Source organism: Stigmatopora argus, chromosome 24 (assembly GCF_051989625.1).
Source record: "Stigmatopora argus isolate UIUO_Sarg chromosome 24, RoL_Sarg_1.0, whole genome shotgun sequence".
Lineage (NCBI taxonomy): Eukaryota > Metazoa > Chordata > Actinopteri > Syngnathiformes > Syngnathidae > Stigmatopora > Stigmatopora argus.
In genome coordinates this window covers 2,291,655-2,318,610 of record NC_135410.1, presented here as the reverse complement: position 1 = coordinate 2,318,610, position 26,956 = coordinate 2,291,655, and the positions used below count along the sequence as shown (strand labels likewise).

The 26,956-nt window shown below is 38.7% G+C and overlaps 1 protein-coding gene across 3 annotated transcripts in view; it reads left to right on the top strand.

The window, feature by feature from the left end:
- exoc2 (exocyst complex component 2) overlaps positions 1-26,207 on the top strand; it is a 54,923-nt gene extending 28,716 nt beyond the window's left edge. For all 3 annotated transcript variants that reach the window (XM_077594715.1, XM_077594718.1, XM_077594717.1), the window contains exons 7-28: positions 2,405-2,485; positions 2,678-2,823; positions 4,478-4,559; positions 4,632-4,734; positions 6,406-6,524; positions 10,897-11,010; positions 13,130-13,254; positions 13,346-13,414; positions 13,520-13,677; positions 13,789-13,910; positions 16,691-16,752; positions 16,921-17,001; positions 18,037-18,096; positions 19,586-19,647; positions 19,712-19,778; positions 21,134-21,250; positions 22,010-22,151; positions 22,371-22,426; positions 22,526-22,648; positions 22,808-22,869; positions 25,550-25,609; positions 25,691-26,207. In XM_077594715.1, coding sequence (XP_077450841.1) covers positions 2,405-2,485; positions 2,678-2,823; positions 4,478-4,559; positions 4,632-4,734; positions 6,406-6,524; positions 10,897-11,010; positions 13,130-13,254; positions 13,346-13,414; positions 13,520-13,677; positions 13,789-13,910; positions 16,691-16,752; positions 16,921-17,001; positions 18,037-18,096; positions 19,586-19,647; positions 19,712-19,778; positions 21,134-21,250; positions 22,010-22,151; positions 22,371-22,426; positions 22,526-22,648; positions 22,808-22,869; positions 25,550-25,609; positions 25,691-25,784 — 2,105 coding nt within the window. In that variant the 3' untranslated portion in view covers positions 25,785-26,207. The remainder of the gene's footprint in view (positions 1-2,404; positions 2,486-2,677; positions 2,824-4,477; positions 4,560-4,631; positions 4,735-6,405; positions 6,525-10,896; positions 11,011-13,129; positions 13,255-13,345; positions 13,415-13,519; positions 13,678-13,788; positions 13,911-16,690; positions 16,753-16,920; positions 17,002-18,036; positions 18,097-19,585; positions 19,648-19,711; positions 19,779-21,133; positions 21,251-22,009; positions 22,152-22,370; positions 22,427-22,525; positions 22,649-22,807; positions 22,870-25,549; positions 25,610-25,690) is intronic.
- The last annotated feature ends 749 nt before the right edge of the window (positions 26,208-26,956 follow it).

The window sequence follows — 26,956 nt, the reverse complement described above, 5'->3', positions numbered from 1 at the left end:
CAACAATATTTTCAAAATAAAATAACGGATAAGGACATGCATTTACTTTTGGGGGATTTTGTAACTTGGATCTTTTTAGTATCTCACTCATTTTCATCTAAAAAAACTTCAGTAACCTGAACATTTCGTACCTAGAAGCATTCGTAAGTAGAGGTATGACTGTAATGTTTAACTGAAATTGCTGATGCAAACAACCAACGATTTATGAAGAACAATCTTGAAAATGAACAGCTGTGCCCAAACGTTTTCATACGACTGTATACATCTTGATTAAAAAATGCCATTTGTGAATAGTATGTTTTTGGAACACTTTAGTCTCCGCCTTGAAGCTTCTGTCTGACAGAATGGGCCCATGTATTTATTTGGAGGGCTCTACTCTCATGTCTTTTCTGGCCTCTTGCTCGCTCCCTGAAAGCTTTGCTCAGTCTGTACTGTAGTGGAATGGAAGACAGAGACAATAGAAATGGGTGGACAGTTCCCCCTGTTTCCCTTTCAACCCCATTGCTTATTTGAATCACTTCACAAGTATGTAGAAGGTCTCCTTCCCCAACTCTCCCCTTTGTCAATAAACCCACAGTGAAGCTCTCAGCACCCAGCAGCCCACTACTGCACATCATTTATTCATTCCCTGGGTTTGCTGCACCTCTTACTTTCCCTGGATCTCCACATTACTCTTTTCAAATTTCCTTATCAAATGAGTCATACAAGTCATCTAAGAATGTCTTCCTCACTTGATTCCTTTTAGCATCATTTCTTGCAATTCATTCTTTATAAATATTTATATTACCATATTTTCTTGCATATAAGCCGCACCCTTAAAATTGCCTTAAAATTGTTGAATTTTACAATTTATCCCGTATAAGCCGCCCCCTGATACACAATTTTCACCTCCATGTTCAAGGTTTTAATAGGGGGCACAAATGTGTTACTTTGAAGGCAAAATCTTAAGAAAAATCATCGCACGTGGTATTTCTGAGATACTGTATGAATCAAAAGCACATTATTAGGGTCAATATCATAAGGAAGTTGCTTAGCCTGTCTTTGTAAATGCAAAATATCAAATGTATTCTATTTGAAAAAAGAAATAAGTGTATTGATGAGAACCTGATGCTTTTTAATGACAGAAATTCCAATTTTCTTACCAGAAGTTGCCGACCAAATTGGTTCTTGTGTTGAATTATCTAGATTTTTTTCGATGGTTCATATTGCTGCAATAGTTGTCACTTTCGAACAAGAAAAAAAAATCAAATCGGAATTTTGTTTTTTTTCATAATCACAAATGTACAAATGTTTCCTTCATGTCTTCCGAAAGGGTGTTGCCTGCACGTAGACAAATATAAAAAAAGAAGTAACATGAGCACAACCAGGAAGCGTGTCCGTAGCGGTCTAGTGTTCACCAAGTGTCCGGGTGCAATAATAGCATGAGATACACATTACAAAGGTATCAAGGCTTATATTTTAACGATCGACCGCAAGACCTTCGGTCAGCCTTAACAACTATTGGGATGTGCTGACATGGTAAACGCTACGGACACATCTATCAAGGCTACCCACGTCTGGGCAGTCAAAGCACGTTTAACTAGGGTACGATGGCGATGCCCTGACCGAGATGTGACAGGCACAAGTGAGTTTTTTACGTTTTATGCAATATACAGTGGTACCTTGAGATATGAGCTTAATGCGATCCGGGACGGAGTTCGTATATCGATTTACTCGTATCTCAAATCAACGTTTCCCATTGAAATGAACTAAAAACAAATTAATTCGTTCTAACCCTCTGAAAAAAACACCAAAAAAGCAAGATATTGGAATGGAAAAACATTTTTATTTGTTCTAAATCGCCATCTATTAACAGAGTAACAAATAACTAGTGGTTATGTTTAATCGTACTAAAATTAGACGGATTTCACGGAGGGGGGAGAGAGAGAGGGACAGAGAGAGACCCTAGATTCAGTCATCATTTTTTTTTTGCGACAAATGCCACTTATATGCCAGAAAATACGGTAGATACATTGTTGAAACAGATGTGATATCTATCTTGTTTAACATAAACACCACAAACCGGTTGTTAATCTATTATTTATATTCAGCAAATCGCAGGGCACAAGGAGACAGATAAGCATTCACACGCACACTCACACCTAGGGTCAATTTAGAGGGCTCAACAAGCCTTCCAACCATATTTTTGGGATGTTGGAGGAAACCGGAGAACCTGCAAACTCCTCACAGAAAGGTCCGAACGTGTGATTGAAGCTTCAATCTCAGAATTGTGAGGCCAATGCGTTAACCACTTGCCCAATGGACTGCCTGGTTGAATTCATATCTTCAAATTTCATATTTTATATTTTTTTCTTAGCTTTATCCTTGTAAAACAATCTTTATTTTTATTCTGTATGTATTCCAGCTATCCATCTGAGGAAGGATTCTGATGGTACTGAAAGAGTTGAGGGATCCATGACCCAACACCTGGAAATCATCCTCAACAGTAGGCATTTCAATGACAGGAAAAATACAAGACTCATTCAAGCTTGTGTACCATGGAAGTATATTAATTTCTAAATAATTCAACTGGTCTGCAGAAAAGCCAAAACTCATCCTCAGAATTCCTTGAACCACCCCCTCAATCAGTGCTTCCTCTCTATTCTCACACTGATCTTTGCTTCCGGCTTGTTCACAGGAGCAAGTGAAACAGCAGATACACTTTTCCAGGAGGTTTTAGGCCGAAAAGACAAAGCTGACTCCACACGCAATGCACTCAATGTCCTGCAACGTTTCAAGTTTCTTTTTAACCTGCCACTTAACATTGAACGGAACATCCAGAAGGTACTTTTTCTATGTTTGTATAAATTACTTTTTGTTACTACTGCAGAAGCAGTATAGCACGTACAGACGCTCCCCTACTTACGAACATTCAACTTACGAACAACGGTACATACGAACATGTCTGCAAATTGCGTTTAAGTCCAAAAATGTTCGCAAGTCCAATTTTGTATTTCGCCTTTTTCGGAGTAGTACTTCTTTCCGCCGCTAATACCGACGCCTGGCGCTGTGAGAGCTCAGCTCACCCAGCATCTACCTTCTTCTTCGTTGCAATGCGGAAGTGCGTGAATGTATCTCCAGTGTGCAAAGAACCTTTTTCATTTGTATCATTAAATATTTCATGCATCCAATATTGAATATGGTTGGTAAAAAGCTAAAGGCTTCTATTGAGGGAGTTGCAAGGAAGAGGCAAGCCATTTCATTTGAAACGAGTGGCAATAATAACGAAGCTTGATGCGCGTGAGAGTGGTGAGCGTTGCACATTCAGTACCATTTATAAACAGAAAGATCGAGCAGCAGGACCCAAATATTGAACGTTGCACAAAGTTTGCAAATCAATTGAATGATGCCATACAGTGCTAGCGCATCATTTATGATGAAAAAAAGAAGAAAACTGTGCAATTGTCATTAGGTCGCTTCTTTTGGCCAGTTTCTAATACATAAATCTCTCTCTCTCTCTTCAGTACTGTACATATTCTCTCCATTTTATTAAATGTTTTTTTTCTTCAGTACAAACCAATGTGTGTTACTTATACAAGCCTTAAACATACAAATGCACTTATATAAACCTTCAATATACTTATATCGGCCTTAAACATAAATTATAATACAAAATATAGCACTGAATCAACTTACAAACAAATTCAACTTATGAACAATCGCTCGGAACCAATTGCGTTCGTAAGTAGGGGAGCGTCTGTACGTCTTATTATTAAACTGATTGATTTAGACAGGGTTTTGTTTGTTTTTTATTTTTACTTTTTTTGCATCCCTTTTATAGTCCGATTGCTTGAACTTTGTGTAGCAGGTTACTGAATGCTTTATAAATTCCACATGCCATCTACGAATGGCAAAGTCAAGCATTAGATATGAAATGAAAAGGTTAAGTAAAGAGTATGCACTCACAAACCTCTGTGTCAGTCAATAAAATCACCAAGGGGCCTGATAATTGTTTATGAATTATGACTAAAATTTGAGACAACACGGCCTCAGTAAAAACACTAGATGGACGTTTTACAATATCAGAACAAATGGCCTTTGTCAACAAAGTTACAGCCATGTCTGATACCTGACACAAATTCCATTCTTGACGCATGTGTATCTGAAACCTAATATTTCCAAGTATCATCAGACATGCACCCAACTTGTATATCTGTGCGCCGAAGAAAAAAAGCAATGGCGTAACAAGTGGAAAAAAGTTGGGTTAGAGCACTGATTTATAATGTTCTTGAGCTGTTGAGTTCTCCAATACACAACTGCCAATAGTTGTGTACATGTGTAATTTAAATTATGTACAGTATATGCAGTATAACACTTCACTTTTAAGTTTACGATGACTTATTTTTCATTCTTAGACAGAATAATAACTAACAATGTGAACTTAATGAGTGGTTGTAGAACAATTTAAAGTTGGTTTTAATAGTAATTCTGTTTACAGGGAGATTATGATGTTGTGATAAATGACTACGAGAAGGCAAAATCTCTTTTTGGCAATACAGAGGTCCCTGTCTTTAAAAAAGGTAAACTCCTATCCCACTAATTTTGTAATCGCCAAGAAACAGTGAAATGATCTTTCTATTTCCGCTTTGAAGTGTATGCGGAGGTTGAGATGAGGATCAAGGGACTCAGGAGCCTACTTTTGGAAAAACTACTGCACACTCCTTCAACTTTACATGATCAGAAGAGATACATCAGGTTTTCTGTCTTTTTTCATATTTTTACGCATGTCCACATAGTTATCATGTATACACACTGTTTTCCACACTAAATAATACTTTTTTTCATAGGTTGCTTTGTAGTTATATTGACTGGGAACTTACGGTTAAACTATAGAATTTGCTGGGGTCTGTAACTACCACTTTGGCCTATGAGGACATTACATCCCTAAACGCAGGCTCGGCTGCCATGGGTGAGAGCGCTGTACTGTGATCCTTCACCACTTCGCGGCTTTAACATTCGCGGCTTCAGTACATCGTGGATTTTATATTAAGTATAAAAAAAAGTTCATAAAAATGTCAAAATTCCTATTGACCTGTCTCACCCCCACCAAGGAGACGATGTGTACTTCAGATAAGTCATTTTCTGCAGCAACACTCTGCACACAAATATATTTTAACTCCACTCTATGCACCTCAAGTCAACTCTCCGCACACCTTCAGCTGCTTTTCCCACACTTTCTTTTCTATTCTCTTACAAAACTTTTTACTTCAACAATTCCCCTTCCACGCTAATCAAACCTTCCATATCCCTCAAATTGGGACAGAAACCATGCCTCTCCACCCATCGCGGCAGATGCAGGCAACCCCCCACACTACGCATCCGCAAATACCCCACATCTGTCAACCCTCTGATCTCCATTCTGCAGTCTGGCAACAAACCCATCTCCCTTGTCGCTTTCCGACCCATATTAATCACTTACTTAATACTTTAAACAACAATTCTATTCTAAAATTACCGAATTGATCTCAATACTTCGTGATTCACTCAATATCTCTGAACACACCAAGATCAGACAAGTCCCTGACTTTGTCTCTTAGTGGAGTCCCTGACTCCGTTCTTGTTCTACGTACGTCGGTCCCAGACCTCGAACATATATGTTCTACGCATGTCGGTCCCAGACCTTGAACATATATGTTCTACGTACTTTGGTCCCAGACCATGAACATTTAACACTACCGCAGTGATAATACTCTTTCAAATTATCACACTTCACGGAGACAGAAATCAAAGGGTGAACTCACGATCTTTCTCGTTCCGAACCTGCCCTAGTTCGGGGGACCTGTCACCAGATTACCGGAGCGGCGAGAGAACGTTCGTCGGGTTGACCCTTTCAATGGAGGACACTGTCGACAGTCTTTATTTTGCCCTTCATAGCGGTCCGTCGTCGCAATTACTGGCATGTTGGGTCTTGGGCTTCGGCACCAAAGAATGATAGATCTGAAAAACAACTTCAGGAGCAACTTCACACTCTACAGGAGGGTAATGTGGCCCTTGAAAATGAGCAAGATCTTCTTATCCACCGTGAGCAAGATGGAGGGAAGAGCCAATTCATTCATCAGAAAGTGGCTAGGTCTACCCGGGTGCCTTTCCGAAATGGGCCTCTTTGAAAGGAATGCAATGCAACTGCCACTTATTTCACTGATTATCGTTATTGGTTTTATCGCCCAGCTCTAGGTTAACCTATGAACATCAAAAATTTCTTTCTGATAGAGTTGACCCTTTTTTTCATGTTTACAGTACGTATATTGCCAAAAATAGGAGACAACAACTGTGGTATTCATCCCACATAAAGTAATACAGCCAATGAAATTCAGTGGTATTAATTTACTCATTAATTATTTTGCACATTTTTGTCTCTTTGCGAAGATACTTGTCTGACCTGCATGCTCCAGGTGATCCAGCATGGCAGTGTATATACGCTCAGCACAAATGGATCCTCCAGCTGATGCAGGACTGCAGAGATGAATTTATTGGTGGTGAGAGAGGTAACTAACACACATCATTGCATTCCACATGAAAAAATAACACATTCAGGCAGCTGGAAGGTGTCATGTGAGTTACAAGTTAGGGAAGGTTAGGCCCCTCTGACGTATACACCCATGGTCGACATCTCTACTCCATCGTCAACCTCCACGCCTGCCTATAGGGTCAGGGCACATGTGTTTATTTTTCTTGAATATATGAATAAGATAAAAGCGACTAAGCAGTTAGGTTTAAGTTTCAGGGCTTGACCACCTATATGTAGTCAATCTCGTGCAAATTCACATACATCGTCATAGATGGATTGAAACAATTACCGCAAACTAAAACTGCCAATACATAAATGTGGTTGTCCAGAAAGACAAATGATTCACCAACCATACACTTATGGACATTTCCACTTGCACTATAATGCATTCAAAGCACCGGAGAAAAAATTTAAGCGGATGGCTGCACCAGTCAGTTCAATTGGCATATAAACATGCCTAATGCTAAGATATACAAGGATTTCTGGGGTTCAGACAAACAGAACGTTGCTTTGCCTCCCTCTCCAAAGATAAAAATGGTTATGGTTGTCATTTGAAGTAAAGAATACACCTTATGGTAATGAAAACAAGAGAACATTGCAGTAATTCAAAAGCACCTTTAATGCTTAACTGCCCGTGCTTGCATACACACTTGCTTCCATTCAGCGCAATTAAGTTTTATTTAGATATAGAGGAATACCTTGACATACGAGTGTCCCGACATACGAGCAATTTGAGATACAAGTGCCCCGACATACGAGCAATTTGAGATACAAGTAAAATTTCAAGCAAATATTCACCTACAAATTTTGATATACGAACATTCGAGACAGCCGCAATAGGCTGCTTATGAGAACATCATCTCGCCACAACTCTCTCGTGTAAATGTCTCTACGAGCACTGGGTGCAGCGTTGCATTATTTCAGTGTCCCCCCCCCGTTAGTCAGTGCAGAGGGTTTTCAGAGGGTTGGAATGAATTAATTTGTTTTTAGTTCATTTCTATGGGAAACGTTTATTTGAGATACGAGTAAATCGACAGACGAGCTTAGTCCCGGAAAATAAAATAATTAATTAAAAAAACAACCCCAAAAATATATTAATTTTAAAAACAAAGAAGAAGAAAATACGAAAGAAACACCCTAGAAAATAATTAATTAAAAAAAAAAAAAAACATCAAAAAAACAATCCCAGAATATAAATTAATTTAAAAAACGGCCAGTGCTTTTTTATTTTATTTTTTAAGGTGAATGCAATAAGCTTCCGTAATTGTCCTCATCTCATCTTATCTCATCTTCTGAGTGTCCAATCAGCCTACCATGCATGTTTTTGGAATGTGGGAGGAAACCGGAGTGCCCAGATGAAACCCACGCAGGCCTGGGGAGAACATGCAAACTCCACACAGATGGACATGACCTGGGTTTTAACCCAGGGCCCTTGAGCTGTGAGGCCGATGCGCTAACCACTCGCTCCACCGGGCCGCCCGTAATTGTCCTTGTGGGATGAATTGCACAATTTTTCTTTTTTTTACCTTTCTTCTGACATCAAGTTAGCCCCCTTCTTTAAGCCACCTGGTCGCTATTCACCCTCTGTGGTCTTGACTTCACATCTTGTGCTTGAAAACCACGTATCTTAAAACATCAGTTTACCCAAAAGCACACACCAGATTCACTCCTTGCTTCATCCTTACTCCTTGTCTCCCTATCACTCACCATTACGTTGCATTACGTTACTTCTTTTGGCATTACCGAAAGGCTACCACTCAAATTTACCCTTACATCATGTTTACAACTCATGTTTTTATTAGCATTAATCAGAGCTGATGTGAATGTTTAGGTGTAACCTATCTACTGCAAGTCTAAAGGATGTCTGAACCCCAATTCTCCCAATCTGATGGTGCCTCATTAATTATGAACTCCAGTTCTCATATTTCCTCAACTGTGCTTCTTGTGCCAATGTCAATTCAATTTGTAACAACATTAGTTATTGGGAAAATACATTTGTCAGCACATAATTGGAGTGGCTGTGGTATTCAGAAAACTGACAAGGAGCCATGAGGTTATTATTAAGCTCAATCAGCACATCATTAAAAGGGTGAAAATTAACACCTTTAAAGGTGGCCTGCTCCAAAAACTACAATGGAACCTATACTGAAGGTGAAGACTTTAATCGATTTGGTTGTGATCTGGTGTGAGGTCATTTGTTGTGTTGTTTAAGTGAGCACTATCATTAGTGATGATTAAATTCATTCAACAATTAAATTAATCACTCCCAGTCCTTTAGATAAAGTGGCTCTTTTTTCAAGCATTTGTTTTATGATTTGTCTTAAAATACTGTTTACACTCATAAATAATCGTATGATTTTGGAAATAACGTATTGATCCGAATATTAGACGATTTTTTTTTGCATTGAAATATAACTGAAACAGTGTCAGTCATCTTAAAATCGGGGTCTAGACATTGTACCCATTCCCAACACTAGATGACGCCTGATACCCCTATGAACACTGATGGTTAGGTAATTGAATTTAATGCCTTGTTGTCATTTTTTAAGTATAATTAGATGTAAAGCTTCACCATGAGGTGCACACATAAATATAAGTAGTCAACATAAATAAGTAGTTAACATTAATAAGTGGTCACATAAGTACTGTGATCCTTTATCACTTCGCGGCTTCAGTACATTGCGTTTTTTTATCTTAAGTATAAAAAAATCATAATGTCCAAATCTACGCTGAAACTCCCAAGTGGAAGACAGGAGATAAAAAATGTCGGAAGTTAGGGCAACCTTCTTCGGCCGTGAAATGAGTGGCACTCAGCGCTGATGAAGAAGCGAAATTTCACCGTAGAAGAATGACACATCGATAATACAAACAGTGTCGTGCCTTTTCGTCGAATTACATAACATACATTTCGAATCGTGCTCAAAAAGACTACACAGAGCCTCTTCCAGAATTGTTGGATTTGAATCGGTGGTTTGAAAATGACTTTTAAACGTCTTGCGTAATGTCAAAATTCCCGCTGAAACTTGCAAGGAGAAGACAGGAGATTAAAAATGGTTGCGCACAAACATCTCAATATTTGTCATTGTTATGCAACTGTGTGGTAATATAAGTGTGCTAAATGTTATGTCCTAACCTTAATTTCTTGGTCCTGTACGCTGATTCTTCACCCATTTGAGACGCTATCGGCTCAAACTGTTTTGGCTACCCCCACAGCCTTCTCTGGCGTTCTAACATTCTTACTAGCAGTGAGTAAATTTCCTCCAGCACGAAAAAACTTGGGTGTATCTGACCTCACATCCTTGTGTGTAGCCGTGAAATTTGTGATTTTTATATTCAGATTTTTTGAGCAAACATGTTTTACATGAACGTCTTTAATTCATAAGCCCTACCGGTTATCCTCACAAGAGTTGTGCGGGTGCTGTCGTGTATCCCAGCCAACTTTGGACATTAGGCGAGGGACACCCTTAATTGATTGCTAGCCAATGGAAAGGGATGAGACAAACAACCATTCTTACTCATACTCATACTTAGGGACAATTTAAAGGGTTCAACCAACCTACCATGTATGTTTTGGGTATGTAGGAGGAAGGCGGAGTACCTGGAAAAAACTCATGCTGGCACGAACAGAACATGCAAACTCCACACAGGAAGGTCTGAACTTAGTTGGGATTGAACCCTCGATCTCAGAACTGTGAGGTGGACGTGCTACCACTCTGCACCGTGCCTCCACACATTAACTTGTCAATGCCACTCAGGCCACACTTGGAACAACACCAGTCATCACCCCTCTAGTATAATTAGTAAAAACTTATTTTTTTCTTTCATCTTTCAAGTTTTATTTTTTCCATTGCTTATTTGATAGATTAGATTTTATTCTATTATTTTTTGATTAATTTAAAAAAAAAGGTGTTCTCACTGCTTAGTTTGTATATTTTCATTACTTACTAGATTTGTTTGTCATTCATCTTATAGTCAGTCATGATTTTTCCCAAAACTAGGCTAGTCTCAACTAAATATTTTTATTTTTATATATATATTTTTTAAAGTAAGTACTACAGGTAAGTTAGTTCATAAATTTTAATTATCATCAACACTCACAGGTCTATGTTGGTGGCATTTCCGCTCTGGAATGGTGCAGACCTGTTACCATCAACTCTCACAAAGTACTTCATGTTTTATTTACTCCTACTGCCTGGAGACAACAGAGGAAAAACGTGTCCTATAAACCTTTTGGGTTTAGGTATAGGATTGCCGGGGGATGAAAATTTCTTATTTAATTATTTGTAATTTGAAGCATTTGCTTCTTTGCCTTCTATGGCCCCCTCTGCTCATTTTTCTGTATGTTTTAGTTTATGTTGAAGGTCTGGATGTGGAGGGGGATTCACGTGCTTCGGCCCTCAGCAGGCTGAGTCATACATCGTCTTTGAAAAGAGGAGGTAGTCTGCAGATGACAAAACCGACTAGTGAGTACCATTGCATATTTCCCCTACACACTACATGCATGTGTTCCTTAATCTTGGATATTCATTTTGCACTTTGTTTTCCAGATAAATATGGCAAAAATATTTTTCAAACATTTGAAGTAGAGTTTAGGTTTCACTGTAAAATTCGCAATAAGGAAACAAGAATTTTTTTTTAAATTCTGTAATAGGGATAACCGATAATATAAAATAAACGTTATTAAATAATGAATATTTTATTTTAATAATGTAACCTATAACCAATCTGTATTACTGCAAGGAAATATTTAAGAGTTAACCTCAAATACATAATTGCTGAACAATAAGCCACAGCTTTTGTGGCTGTCTAAAAATTGCTGTGCAGGAACAATTTTAGACATTTTCGGTTTGGGTGAAGTAACAAAAGATTAAGTAGAGCGAGGGGAGAGAGCTGAGAAAGCTGCAGCTTTAGCAAGACTCAAGAGAGAAAAACAATGTGCGAGTTAACAGTTTACATACCTAAATAATGGTAAACGTGCACATTATTTTTCTCCCTTGAGTCTTGGCGTTTGTTTCTTTTCGACCTCGTACTTACAACACCACGTGTCCTTTTTAGCAGCGCTAATATTTGGTAACATGTCCCTTGGCCATTTTCACTTCAATTAGGGGTTTTTGGTAGCCATCCACAAGCTTCTGGTTGAAACTTTGACCACTCCTCTTGTCAGAATAGGTGCAGTTCAGTTAAATTTGATGGCTTTCTGACATGGACTTGTTTCGTCACCAAAATTGCTAATTCATGTTGCTGTAAGTATATTTTTGACCCAGCAGATTTGATCACTTTTTCTGTTAACCCATAATAAACTCATAAAAGAACCAAACTTCATGAATGTTTTTTGTGACAAAGAAGTATCTGTTCCAATCACTCTATAAGGGAAAAATCAGAGTTGTAGAAATAACTGGAAACTCAAGAGAGCCATGACATTATGTTCTTCACAAGTGTATGTAAACTTTTGACCACAACTGTTTACTTATATATTTATATATAAATATGTGTGTGTGTGTGTATATACAGTGGTACCTCGAGATATGAGCTTAATGCGTTCCGGGACTGAGCTCGTATGTCGATTTACTCGTAACTCAAATGAACATTTCACATAGAAATTAACTAAAAACAAATTAATTCATTCTAACCCTCTGAAAAAAACACCAAAAACAGGATATTGGATTGGAAAAACATTTTTATTTGTTGTAATTCACCATTTATCAACAAAGTAACAAATAACTAGTGGTTTAATAGTACTAAAATGTGTTTAATAGTACTAAAATGTGTTTAATAGTACTGAAATGTGTTTAATAGTACTAAAATTAGATGAATTTCGTGGATGGGAAAGAGGGGGGGCTTTTTGCAAGGAAACGCGCTTGTAACATAACAAACAAATTTAAGTGAACTTGGATTACGATGCAGACACACAAAAATAAATTTCGCCTAACTTTACACTAAACTTAATTCTAATTTTGTTTTAAATTTTTATACCTTTCTTCTCCCGGGTTGGCTCTATTTGCTCCGCCTCCACCCTGACTTTCAGATGCAACCTATCGAGGGTTGTTTGCTTTTGTCTTCCCTTCAAAATATTCACAAAATGATGCACACAAATGTCTTCACAATAAGATAACGCACGACCACTTGCCAACTTGCCCGGGAAGTAGTACTGCTCTCGTATTAGCGAACAAACACCGCCATTGGCACTGACCAATGGAAGAAAAAAAACACTGAAAAAATGCAACGCTCTGCCCAGTGCTCGTAGAGATATTAAACGAGGAAATTGTGACCAGAAAGACAGTGCCCATGATGTTCTTATGTGCAGCCTCTCGCGTCCACTGTATGCTCGTATATCAAAATGTGTCTCTTATCTCGAGATAAATATTTGCCCAAGATTTGTCTTGTATCTCAAGATAAATATTTGCTCAACATGTGTCTCTTATCTCAAGATAAATATTTGCTCAAAATTTTACTCGCATCTGAAATTGCTCGTATGTCGGGTCACTCGTATGTCGAGGTATGACTGTATATATGTGCCTTGTACGATTTTGGTTGCTTGTTTGTTGCATTTAACACAAAGAAAAGTATGTTAATCTCGTTTAGACTGGAGCTTTGAAACACCTCAGCAGGTGCAATTTGTGGAAAAGGTTTCAGACGTGGTTATTGGCCAGCTCCCTAACTTCTGGAAGCTTTGGATCTCTTATGTGAATGGGAGTCTTTTTAGTGAGGTATGTATCGCAGAAATAATTTTAAATGATCCAACAATATCAAATAGTAAAGTTTAGTTTACTTAAGTTTCTCTGCTCCTTTCTTCTCCAGACAGGAGAGAAATCTGGACAAGTGGAAAAGTCTAAGAAAAATGCACGACAAAAGCAGAATGACTTCAAAGTATGTAATACTTCTACTACAGATTAAAAAATGATCTAACTCAGAATCATTTGACCGTACTCTGTTGTGTACATAACATTCTCACTGTGTATATCATCTGGGTAGAAAATGATTGAGGAATTGAACAATCAGTTGGTTAAGCTTGCCCGTGGGGCCCTCCTTCCTACTACACTGCCACAAGGGGAGCGAAGTCTTTATGGAGGCTGGGAAAACAAGACGGAGATTACTGGGATCTGGCTAACTCAAATCATTCAAACTGTTAGGTGAATGGAGTTAAATATTTTTTACTGGAAAGTATGTGTTTGAGAATCTTTAACGTAAAGTTTGCTTTCTAATGTAATGGAGTTCTCTGTCATCTGATGGCTTTTCTACAGGGGTTGTTATGAAGCTTTGTCTGCCTTGGAGATCCCAAATGATATGTTACAGGTGATCCATGATCTCCTGCTGGAATTGAGAGTTCATTGCCTCATGGTGACACTGCTGCACACCACAGATGGTGAGAGTGTTACACTTTTTTATCACTCAGTACAGAAAACAGTTTTTTTTCTTCCTGCAGTATATTTAAGGACTGCCAACTGTCCCTAAATGGTGGCATTAAGCTACTAAAATATTCCATACTGCCACTTATTTTTTCATCTACTCATGACCGGTAAATCTACAGATCTCTTTGTTTTAATCATTATTTATATTTGTGAATATTTTTGTTATGCTTCACTGCAAGCTTTTTCATATCAAACATTTTAGACCCTCCAATCAGAAGCAATCTCAGTGAAGTGTGCTGTACATGACATAAACATTTTTTTTACTGGTGTCAGGAAGTCTATACAGTAGTTGTGTTGTTTTCAGGTCATAAAGTCCAAGGAAGAGACAATTTAATAGAAGATATCTACATACACTTACATGATGTTCTTATTCATAGTGTGTCTTGAAAATATATAATTATTATTTATAAATTAGTAAAATTAAAGATGTAAAACTCTTTCAGATGCTCCAATGCTTGCTGACTTTTAAACATTATGAGAGCTTTTCTTAGTCTCGTTTGACTATTTATAATATCCCATCATCTTTATCCCATATTTATGTGGGTTGTAGGGATATCGGTGGCCTTTTCTATTTAACCAGAGCTGCCAACCTCCATCGACCTCATTTGAGGTGTACCCTTGTCCCATTTCCGGAGTGAATGCGATTCACACAAAATTGATATCAAATTTAAAAAAATAATAATAACTTAAGACAAATCAAATCAAACTGTTATTTTCATGTTTTTACAATAATTGAAATATTGTGTTTTGCAAACTAATGAAAAAGTACAGCATAATGAAAATAGGTTTATCTTTGTGTTTGGGTCCTTCTTCGTGCGTTTTACTGTCAGTAATTCATGCTGAAGTCGCACATGCATGTTTTGCAATGTGCAAATGTCGGTCCTTTTTGAGACGGCGTCAACCTGGGATATTTCATCGAATAAGAAGTAATAAAGTTCAGCGACTGTCTGGATTTCTTAAAAGTTTCATCCAAATTGCGATCCATTTTGCGCTTATTCCGAGGGGTACATTGTTAAGACTTACCAGTGCTGTATACGCCTACTTCCTTTAGAACAGTGGTTCTTAACCTGGGTTCGATCAAACCCTAGGGCTTCGTTCAGTGAGTCCATCTCAGGGGTTCGGTGGACCCACTGCCGCGGAGGTCACGATAACATGCCCCGCTCGACATCACTGACTGCAGATGATCATTGCTTGGCCAATCAGTGCTGCAAGGAATTCATATTTCTTGAAATTAAAAATATATATATATTTTATTCTACACTAAAGTAGGGTTCAGTGAATGCGCAAATGAAACTGGTGGGGTTTGGCAGGTCCGACAAGGTTAAGAACCTGTCAACCCCGGAAATTATAGGATTTGCTTCAAAACTGGTGGTTTATTCAGCTTTAATTATACTTACTACCATACTTACTACTATGAAAAAAATGAAAACAAAAGTGTAGGGAGGTCGTCCGGGGTCCCGGTGTTTGCGTTGTATTTCCGGATAAACCCTGGAAATTCCGGGGTAGTTGGCAGCTCTGAATCTGAAATAAAATCCTGAGCGTTACCTTACTTTATAAGAAAAGAGAATATAAAATATGATTTTAAAAAGTTATTGTTGTTGTTCGATTGTGCAATAAATATAAGACAACTCCTTCTTTACACTATGAAAAGTAAAGAATAAAACCTGCAGAAATTTTGACGGCCGCCTTTATTTTTTTTAATTTGCCTTCAAACCAAAAGTCTCTGTGCAATAGGAAATAAATAAAATAATCAACTGAAGACATCAATCACCATTGACAAGCAGACTATTTTCACCCTCCCAAAAAGAAACTGTAAATTTACCTCACATGTGGCCATTTACAAAAAAGTAAAATAAAGTTGGATGGGTTAGGGTTAGGAGGTTACTTCACCCATTTTGATCCAAGATTAAAAGTTTTAGTTTTTTGCAATGCTTTCAGAACATTTACATAGAATGGCGAAAGACCTTGATATCAAGTAGGAAAAATATTACAGGCTGTCCTCAAATGAGAAGAGTGGGTTAAGGACATTTTCAAAAAGGCTGCTCTTTTGTGCACAGGTATTTACGAGGCATTTAAAAAAAAAGAAGAAGAAAACAACCAGGGAGAATTCACTTGGATCTTTTAGTGGATCGGCTCTCTGTTGTCCCACATCTCATAATCGCCCATTTTGGCCATGTTATTGTCCTTTTGCGTTCATGCTCCATGTTAACTTCTAGTACTGCTAAAAACACTTTTCATTCTCATCTTCTCCTGAGCATTGGTATGGAACTAGCTTACATGTCGCAACAGCTTCTCTGCTCTCTGTGGTGGTCAGGTAGTGTCATTTCGGTTTAAAACTCAAATTTTTATCAAAAGTTTTATTATTATTGCTGCCAAAAATTATTTCACGATAATTATCGTTATCGTTTTATCGCCCAGCTCTAAGCCAAATAGCATTAACATGTCTCTGTGAATAGAGAAACATTCTGTATTACATTTGTATAGTACATTTCCACCTGTAGGCACTCAAAGTGCTTTGGCACTATATCCTCTTTTACCTACTGATCACATAGCATCAGTTGAACATGGGGTTAAATTTCTGAGTGTGCCAGGGCAGAAAATTGAACCTGCAGGCTCTGGTTTGGGTGATGACCTGTCTACAATTAAGACACACTGCCTCACTATCTTATATTTACTGTGGCTGGCCAATCTTTAATTGTAATAAAATATCAGAGCTCATTTGTTTGCTTTTCAGATGTGAGAAGCCTCGCTGACAAGGAAGACTGGGTGGTGGATAACGAGGGACATACTAAACTGGTAAAGATTCACCATATTTTATTGTCAATTTATTTAAACATTGTTTTTCTCAACTTTGCCAAAGAAAATCTAGATCATTCAGTAAATAGTTGCCTGATGTTTGTTTGTACTATGTTCTTTTGTAATGTTTAAATATATTTTCATGTCTTCCTTTACTGATTTGGTCAGCCGGCTCAGTTTGAACAGTGCGTGGACCAGATGCTACAATCACTCAAAGAGCCTCTGGAGATCAAATCAGGAGAGATCAATGTAAGAATAATCACGGTACTCATTAATGCATAAATACTGTATGTCTCCTCAGGCTTGGGGTCGCTGCTTTCAACTTACCTTTGTTGTTGCTCTGATTGACGTCAAACTACCAATGGCTTCTAACGAGTATACTTAAATCTCACATTTTTCCTCCAGAAGACCTTGCTGCTACAGCCAGATATTTTGTTGCAGTGTAGCTGGGCACAGCTTTTAGAAAAGACCAACAGCTGGCCATTAATTAAGTGTCAGATTTGACCATATTCGAGAACCTAGTTCCAGTCAGTTCAAAAAGTATTTGAACACCCTGCTATATTGCAAGTTCCCCCACATAGAAATCATGGAGGGGTCTGAAATTTTCATCGTATACATGTCCACTGTGAGAGAGATCATCTTAAAAGAAAAATCCAGAAATAACAATGTATGAGTTTTTTGTAAACGATCACGAATCACTGTGTGCAAACCTGGTGAAAAACTACAGGAAACGTTTATTTGACAACTTCTCGCTACATAGCAAACATTCAGGCAATCCTTCCCCATTGGCAAAGAATGCAAATGATTCGGTCCAAGAAACGTTGAATTCTCTGTTTTCCTCAGTTATGTTTCTCTTTTTACTTTGGGATCCTTGGTCCATCACACATTTGCCGGTTTGTTTACAACAGTAACCTGCCTAGCATCACCACCCTGCTGATAGAAACGTGTGTCGAAGGCTATGATGCAAATTTTAATTGACCGAAATGTTGAAATTTAATATTTATTCTACCTGTCCTTTATAGCATTGGAAAACATTAAGAATATTTGTGTCATGTTTGTCCTACTAAAACCATATTAAAATAGAACATATATATATATATATCTCCCCCATTTTCAAACATTTTTAAGAAAAGCTCCAGGGAGCCATTGGGGCAGCGCTAAAGAGCATGCAGCTCCAGAACCTATGGTTACCGACCCCTAAAACTACACCATCAGCGAGTTTACTTTATAAGTAATACAAACAAATTTGCCCAGGTGAAATTCATGCACACAATATTTTAACAGATACTACAGCTGGAACAAGTTCAAGACCAAGCCACAGACCTCTGCATGAGCATTATGAAGGTAGATAGTTACATGTTGTCACACCTACTACACTGTTTTTATTTTACCAGCAATAGAATATATAGGTATAGTATATTAATAGTTAAACAGTACAGACGCTCCCCTACTTACGAACGCAATTGGTTCCGAGCGATTGTTCATAAGTTGAATTTGTTTGTAAGTTGATTCAGTGCTATATTTTGTATTATAATTTATGTTTAAGGCCGATATAAGTATATTGAAGGTTTATATAAGTGCATTTGTATGTTTAAGGCTTGTATAAGTAACACGCATTGGTTTGTACTGAAAAAAATACATTTAATAAAATGGAGAGAATATGTACAGTACTGTAGAGAGAGAGAGAGATTTATGTATTAGAAACTGGCCAAAAGAAGCGACCTAATGACGATTGCACAGTTTTCTTCTTTTTTTCATCATAAATGATGCGGTAGCACTGTATGGCATCATTCAATTGATTTGCAAACTTTGTGCAACGTTCAATATTTGGGTCCTGCTGCTCGATCTTTCTGTTTATAAATGGTACTGACGGTCGAACGATTCAATGCCTAAGTATTGATTCAATACTAAACGCTCACCACTCTCACGCGCATCAAGCTTCGTTTTTATTGCCACTCGTTTCAAATGAAATGGCTTGCCTCTTCCTTGCAACTTCCTCAATAGAAGCCTTTAGCTTTTTACCAACCATATTCAATATTGGATGCATGAGATATTTAATGATACAAATGAAAAAGGTTCTTTGCACACTGGAGATACATTCACGCACTTCCGCATTGCAACGAAGAAGAAGGTAGATGCTGGGTGAGCTGAGCTCTCACAGCGCCAGGCGTCGGTATTAGCGGCGGAAAGAAGTACTACTCCGAAAAAGGCGCGAAATACAAAATTGGACTTGCGAACATTTTTGGACTTAAACGCAATTTGCAGACATGTTCGTATGTACCGTTGTTCGTAAGTTGAATGTTCGTAAGTAGGGGAGCGTCTGTATACAGTAGGCATTTATTTTTTCGAAGCAGCACAATTTAGGTATGCTCAGTGTTTTTCTAATATAAACAAAATGAGGAATTATAAGTGTTTTCAACTTTGGCTATACAAATGTTTCATTGAATTTCCATGGTTAATAAAGTGAGAGATAAGAACATCAAAGCATATTTACTTTTTGTCCACATGGCAAGGACATACAACAATTATGAGTCAGCTTGTGTCAAGTCAAATTTAAATCAGACCTGCAAGAATTTAACTTGATTAGAGTCAGCAGGGAGACGAACAAATTGAGTTTCAAATCCTCAAATTTGCATGTAACAAAAAGGAATTTGTGAGTATTAGCCCATTTCTGGGTTGGAAGTCTTGGAGGTGATTATTCACCTCTCCCAGTCCGTTAGGCGCAAAAGACAGAGTCTGTCTGCCTCAGGTGAAAACTAGAGGGAAAATTATTGTCTAGTCCTGTGTTTTTGCTGATACGTATGCTTGACCACAATGTTTATGTCAATGTTAGGTTTTTATCTACTCACTGGAGCAGCTTAGCACAACCAAAGATAGAAGGACAACTACATCTCGGTAAGTATTAGTTAATATCATGCAGCTGAGTGATGATGTCGTAACCTATCACTGTGTGTTGTAGCATTTCCATGGATCTATCCTCTCCGGATCGGTTCAACAACATGCAGGCGTGCTCCAGTCCAACATCTGTAAGCATGATAACTTTTTTTTTTATTCATGACGTGAGTACCATATTTTCACACCTATAGGGCACACTTAAAAGTCTAAGTTTTCTCTAAAATGGTCAATGCGCCCAATCGGTCGGTGAGCCTTTTTTGTGCACTAAATTCAATTTTTGTATGGCCCTGACCGCTTGAGTGACTGGTTTTATTTCTTGCCGGCACGCTACTTATTGCGATCAATCTTCCTTCATCAGCCTTTTAATAGGGGTGACCCTACTTTGCGGATTTTCACTTTTTGTGGGGGGGTCCGGCCTCCCATTAACCGTGATAATCGAGGTATTACTGTAATTCGGGCAGGCAGCGTCGCACAAGTTACGTGACGATTTGGAATGAGTTGTCGATGCCGATTTAACAGCGAGGAGAATCAAAGGCTTGGGAGTGATGCATGTCACGAGTTAAAATGGATTGTGGATGACTGAGCTCAAGTGTCGACCAGCACTCTTGTTCGAGCTTTCGCCAAAGCTGGAATCAAGTTACCGGAATACACAACTCTGACTGACAGTGGAGCCCAGCATGTTAAACGCCGAACTCTTTATTTCAGAGTGTACCTTTTACCTCAATAAAGCATTATCAAACTTAGTTTTGCTTGTGCTGTCACGCTAGCGGCTTACCTAACTTATGCTAGCAGCTAGCATAACATACGCTATCTGTTAAGATTACATACGCTAGCGGCTAGCATAACATATGTATGCTAGCGGCTAGCATAACATAGCCTAGTGTCATGCTAGCACCTTTTCTGACGAAGCGCCCAATGTATTGACAGAAAACAGAAAATATACCCGCAACTGAGACTGCGTCCTGGTGCGTTTTATAGGTATGAAAATAGGCTAGTATAAAGTGGGTGGATTTCGGCCCTAGTAGAATGGACTCTTACCGCCATCTGGCGGACAAACACGGGTATCACATCTCACATTATACCGGCCGCGGCGGGAATTATTTCAGCGGCACAGGGCACATTTTCATCTGCTTTATTTATTTTAAGACATGAATAAATCATTTCCTTATTTTCTCTCATTTTTGTGTGTTTGCTCATATCTTTCATACAAAATTGGGACTCTTTGACCAATTTAAAGGGTTTAGTTGGTAGTTGTGAGAGGACAAATTAGAGAATTTATATATGAAGTACACCTCTACTTACGAAATTTTCAAGTTACGGAAAAAGTTCTTGAACCAATTAATTTCCTAAGTAGAAGTATGACTGTATTAGGAGAGACCAGGTAAAGGTATTCTACATTGAAGTTGTTTTTCATTATTGCTTGTTTGAATATATTTATGCAAGAATCCGGTGGTTGTTTTATGTACTCTCTGTTTCTTACATGTAGGAACAACGTTTGCTCATCATCCTGAGTAACTGCCATTATTTGGAGCGACACACTTTCCTCAACCTTGCTGATCACCTTGAGAAACATGGATTCACCGGCGCTGAAAAGATCACACGGGTCAGTGTAGTCTTCCAGGGTCTTTAAAACCGTACTTTCACACAACTGTGATTTTTAGATAAAACGAGTCATTGGCTTTCTTGGGGCTTATGATGTTGTGAGAAGTGTATTATTAGGATGTCAATTTTAAAAAAAAACTAATTATAGTAATAATATGTAATTTGTTATTCATGTATCTTTCTCTCATTTTCTGAACCGCTTTATCCTCAAGAGGCTAGCGTGGGGTGCTCGAGCCTATCCCAGCTGACTTTGGGTCAGAGGCGCGTGACACCCTGAATTGGTGGCCAGCCAGTTGCAGGCCACAAGGGCACAAACAACCATTCACGCTCACACTCATACCTAGGGGCAATTTAGAGTCTCCAATCAGACTACCATGCATGTCTTTGGAATGTAGGAGGAAACTAGAGTACCCCGAGAAAACCCACGCAGGCCCGGGGAGATATTTAAATAAAAATTGCATCTTGGAATTGCAACTCAATGTGTTAAATAATAAGGTACTAATTTGATCAACATACTTCAGCCTCAACGGTGCCTTGTGTGTGTGGGGCTTAAAACTGAAAGTTATTTCCTTCACAGACCGGTACCAAGTGGCTTGCGAACTGGCACATGTTCGTGAATGTGTGGATGGGAACCACTGCTCTAAAATGGAGGATCACTTTCCTATGTTTTAATACAGATGTTTCATCACATTGGTATTGCAAGTAAATACTATCTAGATGTTAACTTAAAGCACCTCTATTGCTCTTTTCCTCCTCCCAGGTAAGCTTAGTGACTGTTCGGGAACTGGATGAAAAACTATTCGATGCTTACATTGAAAGGAGAGCTGACCCAATCGCGGGGTCTCTGGAGCCGGGTATCTACGCTGGTTACTTCGACTGGAAAGACTGCCCATCTCCTACAGGTACTTCTATTGTTGAGTCTTGCTGCACACAGTGTGAAAACACATCCCACAGATTGCTGTGGAATTATTATTGGTGAAAAGCTGTCCTCTTTATGAGTTGGAATTAAAACTGCATCCACTGCCGCCCTTTGTGGAATACCTTGCCCACCCCTGCTCTAGACCTTCAGTACAGAATTGGCACCTATGATTTAGGATTAACGCATGCTCCTTCTTTTCCAGGAGTGAGGAGCTACTTAAAGGAAGCCCTGGTCAACATCATTACAGTTCACGCTGAGGTATAACAGCCATTAAAACTTTGTGCGCAACATTTTTACAATAACATTTTTTCCCCTCTTCATTATCTCAATCTTAATCCCTATTTTATTGTCTGCCAGGTCTTCACCATTTCCAAAGATTTGGTTCCTTGCATATTATCCAAAATTCTTGCAACAGTCGCTGACGAAATGTGTCGCCTTATGCAGTGCGTGTCATCCTTTAGCAAAAATGGCACCATGCAGGTATCGGCATGACACGCTTATAGTGAGATACTGACTCATAAGTTCCCTCACATAGTCGATCGGGATTTTCCCTGTGCTACATTTTACCACAAGCAGATACTGGTCAAATGGCATTTTTGTCAATTGTATAACCCTGGCACTTTGATCCACTGTTTTCAGGCTCGACTTGAAGTTTGTGCATTGAAAGATGCTATAGCTGCCTACTTGAATCCTGAAAGCAAGTAAGTGCAGCACACACACGCATGCCCACCCACTAACTGCCACTGACAAGAACTCGTCTCAATTATATAAGAATCCGTGCCTAACTCTAAATCTTAAAAGTCATGTGAACCTCGCATCAATCCCCACTTGTGTTCATTGGTGGCTTCATTTGAAAGGAAGTGAAAGCAATCTGGTTCTGCTGTCTGCATTCACCATGGGAGTGTAATGCCCTAATCATATTGTAAGAAGTAGAAAGTTTTTATCACTACCACACAAACAGAAATCACCTAATTGCGTATTGCAACCGGGTTGACAGTTGTGTGGAATTCAAAACAAACTGTGGATATAGCAATGATAAAGATTGGTAAGCTAACCTCCTTGCTAGGACAACCAAATGCACAACACGCATCTCCAGCACACTCATGTGATCAGCAGAGACTGTCTGTGATCCATTCTGTGCTGACAGACTTCACTCAGACCCAATCAATGATGTTAGCTTTGACGAACTTGGGGCGGACAAAGGCCAGCTCCATTGGGACAACCCTTGCCATCAAGGCCCTTTCCATCTGCAATGCCAAGGCAAAGATACACCAGTGCACGGGCCAAGGGCTGTTTTGATGGTTGTATCTTGACTTCCGCCAACCTGTACAGTAATACCTTGACATACGAGTGCCCCGACATATGAGCAATTTGAGATGTGTAAAATTTTGAGCAAACATTTACCTTGAGATACGGGACAAATTTTGATATACGAGCATACAGAGGCTGCTTATGAGAACATCATCTCGCTGCAATTCCCTCGTGTTAATGTCTCTATGAGCACTGGGCGGAATGGTTCAGAATGGTGTACGCGTGGCGGAGCTTGGTCGCTAATACGAGAGTATACTACTTCCCGTTGGAAAGTGGTCGTTCATTATCCTATTGTGAGGACATTCGTGTGCATCAGTTTCGGAATATTTTGAAGGGAAGACAAAAGCAAACAACCCTCGATAGGTTCCTTTTAAAAACTGCAGCTGAAAGTCAGGGTTGAGGCAGGGCAAATAGAGCCAACCCAGGAGAAGAAAGGTATAAAAATTTAAAACTAAATTATAACTAAGTTTAGTGTAAGGTTAGGTTAAATTTATTTTTGAGTGTGTCTGCATCGTCGTGACCGGACATTTCGTCGACGGACAATTCGTCGCCGGACACTTCGTCGACCGGACATTTCGTCGACGGACAATTCATTGTGGGCTAAGTATACTAAGACTTTTATTTGTTTAATAAAAATGACCATATAAAGTATTTCAACACTTTGCTGTATTGCAAGTTCTCTCACTTAGAAATGTACATCGTAGGTGCATGGCCACTGTGAGAGAGATAATCCAAAAAGGAAAATGTATGACTTTTTGCGTGATACCGCTGCAAATCAGTATTTGCACACCTATCTATCAGTTAGAATTCCTCAAAATAAATGACCATAGATAGTAAGGCTTTTTTTCTTTAAATCGTCGCAGGCTATGGGCTAGTGGTTAAGGTTAGTGGTTAGAATTAGGGTTAGGGGATAGTGGTTAAGGTTAGGGTGATTATAATTTTGAGAGAGAGAGAGATTACATGGTTGATTGCTTTCAACAAATTATTTATGCAACAAAAACAATCCTTCGCGAGAAAGCAACCGTTTGACAATACGCTCTTCGACTAAATATCCATTCGACATATCGTTCGGCGACATGTCTGTTCGGCAAACTATCTGGCGACAAAGTGTCCGGCGACGAATTGTCTCGCTCTCTCGCTCTCTAGCTCTCGCTCTCTCGCTCTCTCTATCTGTCCCTCTCTCTCTCCTCTCCGCAAAATCCATCTAACCTTAGTACCATTAAACATCATAACCACTAGTTATTTGTTACTCTGTTAATAGATGGCGAATTAGAAAAAATAAAAATGTTTTTCATTCCAATAGTATCCTCTTTTTTGGTGCTTTTTTCAGAGGGTTGGAACAAATTAATTTGTTTTTAGTTCGTTTCTATGGGAAACGTTAATTTGAGATACGAGTAAATCGACATACGAGCTCAGTCCCGGAACGCATTAAGATCGTATCTCAAGGTACCACTGTATGCTTAAATATGGAACAATTCGCCTGACATGATCGAGCTGTGATGATGTGATCTTTCAAGCGCCAGAATGGGTGCGATCACTAACAACTTTTTTGCTATCAAAATGTTGCCACTTGCAGGAGAGCAAAACGAATGCGCTGAGAGTTTCCCCCTCTCTCGGTCACTATTACACACACACACTCCACCTTGTTGTCCCTAGTTGTTGTTTCTACCTCCAGGAAATAGACGCAGCACTAAACCATGTTTCTATATGTTATATAAATAAATGAACAAATAACAATAGAAGACACAGATGAGGTTCAAACCGAGAAGCAGAAACAAATTCCCAATACAAATCAAAAACACAATCGCAGCACCGGGGAGGTCCCAAATAACTTTTTGGGTAATAAATAAATAGAATCAATCAGTGCTTTCATCATCGCCATCTGGCAGTCAGAAGGGAAAAGCGACGACCTGTGATCAAAACTGAAAGGTGAAACAAAATATCCATAGATTTCTCCTGAAGAAATAAAACTCATAGGTTATTTTTTTTATAAATTTTCTATGCATGATTATTTAGTACAAAATGTGTTTCTTACTTTTATTAACGGATATTAACTGTCTCTGATTACAGTGCCAGCTTTGAAATGGCTTTGGACGCCCTCCCCCAATTCTACAGCGCATTTGATAAAAAGTGAGTCTGTACCTACATATTTTTATAAAACCGTGTTTTTATATAGTTCTTATATACTTGATGAGCTCTGTCTTTTGCCAGGTTAGTAGAAGAACTCTTGAATAAGTTTAAGAGCAGCATGCAGCTCCAGCTTACCTGCTTCCAGCCCTCCTGTGTCCTGCCTGTCAAGCGATAATCCATTTAACAAGACTCTCTCCCTTATTATGTATACAGTACAATACTTTACTCTGCCTTAGAGAGTCAAGTTTATTAATTCATACATATGCAAATCTGTTCACACATAGGACGACATAGACTATAACAGTGAAAATGAAAATCTTCTCGATTACCATTCACACAATGAGTAATGATTTAATAATGGCTCCATACAGTGTGTATCGATTAGGAGAGGAGAGTTCACCGCTCATTTGTACAGCCATAATTATTTCTGAAGTATATGTTTGTGAGAAAACATTAATAACACTTTTGGTGATAATATTTGTGATATTGTATGATGAAAATGGTTTGGATTGTTTAATCTGTGTTACTGGTTTTCAGTATTTTGCAGTACATTACCTCCTACAAACTGTTATTAAAATGCATCACTGTCAGTCACTAATCTCTTGCAAACTGTCATTTAGCATGTATCAACTCTACAATGCGGGTGGAAAACCAATTTCAGAGTTACTGTAAAACAATATAGTTTTCAGGCTTTTGTGGCTTACATGAAAGATTTAACAATCTTATAACAACGGCGAAAGACTGAGAAAATTAACAGCTACCAGACACAAAATCTTCCGGTGAAATTCATCTATCCGGGCTGATCTGTGATTGATAGAGCTTTGAAGAAAAATCCTCCTATATTTTCACCAACCAAAACAAGCACACTTGTCCACACAGGATCATATACAATGCCCTTAATTACTATGTCAATTATGCCTGACAAAAATATACCAAAAAGACATCTTTTTGCCTCGAGGTTAAGGAATGTGACAGGAAAAATATATCATTTTTTCCTGACTTGAATTTCAAGACACAAGGGTTTTATTTTTGTACACAAAACACTTTTACATACTTCTTAAACACAAAAGGCTTATTATTTGAAAAGCTGCCAAAATAGTATTCTTCTTGTTTACCAGAAAAATAAACTTATTAGTACAATTAAGGGCAGCCCGGCTGATGAGTGGATAGCGCGTGGGCCTCACAGTCCTGGGGTCCTGGGGTTCGATCCCAGGTCGGTCCTCACTGTGTGGAGTTTGCGTATTCTCCCCGGGCTTCGGTAAGTTTTCTCCAGGTACTCTCGCCTCCTCCCACATCCCAGAAACATGCAGGGTAGGCTGATTGAACACTAAATTCCCCCCAGGTATC